The sequence below is a fragment of the Eurosta solidaginis genome, chromosome 5, assembly GCF_040869045.1.
Source record: "Eurosta solidaginis isolate ZX-2024a chromosome 5, ASM4086904v1, whole genome shotgun sequence".
Classification (NCBI taxonomy): domain Eukaryota; kingdom Metazoa; phylum Arthropoda; class Insecta; order Diptera; family Tephritidae; genus Eurosta; species Eurosta solidaginis.
Window position 1 is genome coordinate 160,725,963 of NC_090323.1, and position 2,023 is coordinate 160,727,985.

The window sequence follows — 2,023 nt, forward strand, 5'->3', positions numbered from 1 at the left end:
GGCAAGCTAACCTTGTAGACAACATTGTTTTTTCCTAGGCGGCGCAACATTTCTCATCGTATCATTATGTCCACATTTACGGTACGTAATGAGTGACAAATGCGCTCTCACTGCTCGGTGCCATCATTATATCATTACAGATTTCAATGACTATGCGTAAGACTCCCCAGCGGGTTGAAGGGCTTAGAGCATACCTGCGGCAGGTATGCCTGAGGTGAGAGGTGACTAAAATACTCAAATGAAAAAGGGGGGTTTTTTTTATTGCTACAACAACAAACAACAGTTATGAGAGTTGTGTGGAGTATTCATCAGCAGTCTATTCTGCTAGCAGCAACCGCTTTTGTAAACTTTCCTTTGGTTCCTTCTTGAACTTTCTTCACTTCATATAAGTTTTTTGAATCTTGCAGCTAGTGCACATCCAAGATATTGGTGTTATGTCCGCAGTCGATTGCTTGGTTAATCGTTTTAATATGAAAACTGATTTAGCCCATGACTCTTTTTCGAGGCGCATTAAATTTGACGGACTTCAACTCAAATACCACTTTTGTGCACACCGTGACCTTGAAGTAGGTCTGACAAAATTTTGGTGTTATGGCGGGGTATTATCTTTTATTGTAGTTTCATTAATGGTGCATTGGTGAAAATAAATGGTTTGTCGAAACACCTCGAATTAGTACATATGGCTTGTTCACAGCTGTGAGGTATATTACTTGACAGCAGACTATATTTTCCACCACAAAACAAGCATCAGGATTCCGTTTCGCGCTTCCCTCTTTTGACCGCTGTGATATATCTCGAAAGGCACTGTAATCCTTCTAGCTTGCGCCATCCATTGCGTTTTTACTTTAATTCGCTTACTTAAAATTTCACTCGGTCACATTATAGATTTTGATTCATCGAAAATATCTCTCAAAAGTGAGACAGTTCCGGTTTAAAAATTTCCTTAGAACAGAACACATTTTTTTTGTTTTTTTTACTCTTTTTTATTTTGGAGCTTAACTAAGAATGAACAATTGACCGCACTGATCTCACACCATTGAACAATAACAGCATTATGTTAATTTCCAAATCGGAGCAATTGTAAAAGGTAGGAAGACTAGGATTGGGATTATGAGGAAGGAAAAACATTTGGGCTGGGAATTTATATGGATATCTTTTTAACAAAAAACAACAAATAAAAATATATCAGAAACTAAACAAAAAAAAAAATTAGTGACTTAGTTAGCTGCTGGTGCAACAGGCAAATGTGCGCCTTGTGGTTGGAAACCGTTCTCATCGGCGATATAGTTAACTGTGTAAGTTTGACCATCATCAGCAACGAAAGAAAAGGAACCACTCACAGAAATTGCTTCGTTATCGGTGCCTTCGTTGTTGAGAGTACCCTCAGCATTTTCGGATATACCGTTGCTTGTTTCGTAACTAAGTAAGAAAAAAATTTAATTTAGTTCGATAATAAAAGCAGTAAAAGTTTTTATTTTATTTATTTCTCTTTTTAGCAACAAATAATTTTACTTACGCATATTTGAAATAATTGGGTTGCACATCAGAATCGAAACGTAGAACTTGCGCTTCCCCATCAGTTGAGGCTGGTGCAGCCAAAGCGACAGCGAAGAGAGCTGCAAATACAATAGCAAATTTCATTTTGATGTGTCTTTTTTTTGTTGATTGTTTTAGTAGTTTTGAGGCGTTTAGGCAGTGAGACCAGCGACTTGCGAATGTTGATATGATGTTGCTGATTGTTACATTTTATACCATTCGGTTAAGCTTGAAAATAAGATTGTAAAACAAGTTAGTCTTAGTTTTTTTCCCACTCATCTAAAATGCAAATTGTCTCTATCATTAGGATGACTTTTTTTTATTGTTAGTTTTATAGTAATCAAAACAACAGGCTATCTTAACTTAAATAACCAGGTAGTCGGACATTAGCACATAGACACAAATATTTTTGTTGTTAGTTTTAATAAGAATCAGCCGAAAAAAACAAAGGTGAATATCGAAAATTAACGCCAACATTAGCACATTC

General features: G+C 36.3%; 1 protein-coding gene across 1 annotated transcript; it reads right to left on the reverse strand.

The window, feature by feature from the left end:
* Positions 1-958: 958 nt before the first annotated feature.
* Positions 959-1,727, reverse strand: LOC137253158 (larval cuticle protein 65Ag1-like). Its single transcript, XM_067789610.1, has 2 exons — positions 1,517-1,727; positions 959-1,419 (listed from the first exon to the last, which is right to left on the reverse strand). The coding sequence occupies exons 1-2, from the start codon at positions 1,639-1,641 to the stop codon at positions 1,218-1,220; spliced, it is 327 nt and encodes a 108-aa protein (XP_067645711.1). The 5' UTR covers positions 1,642-1,727; the 3' UTR covers positions 959-1,217.
* Between the last annotated feature and the right edge of the window lie 296 nt (positions 1,728-2,023).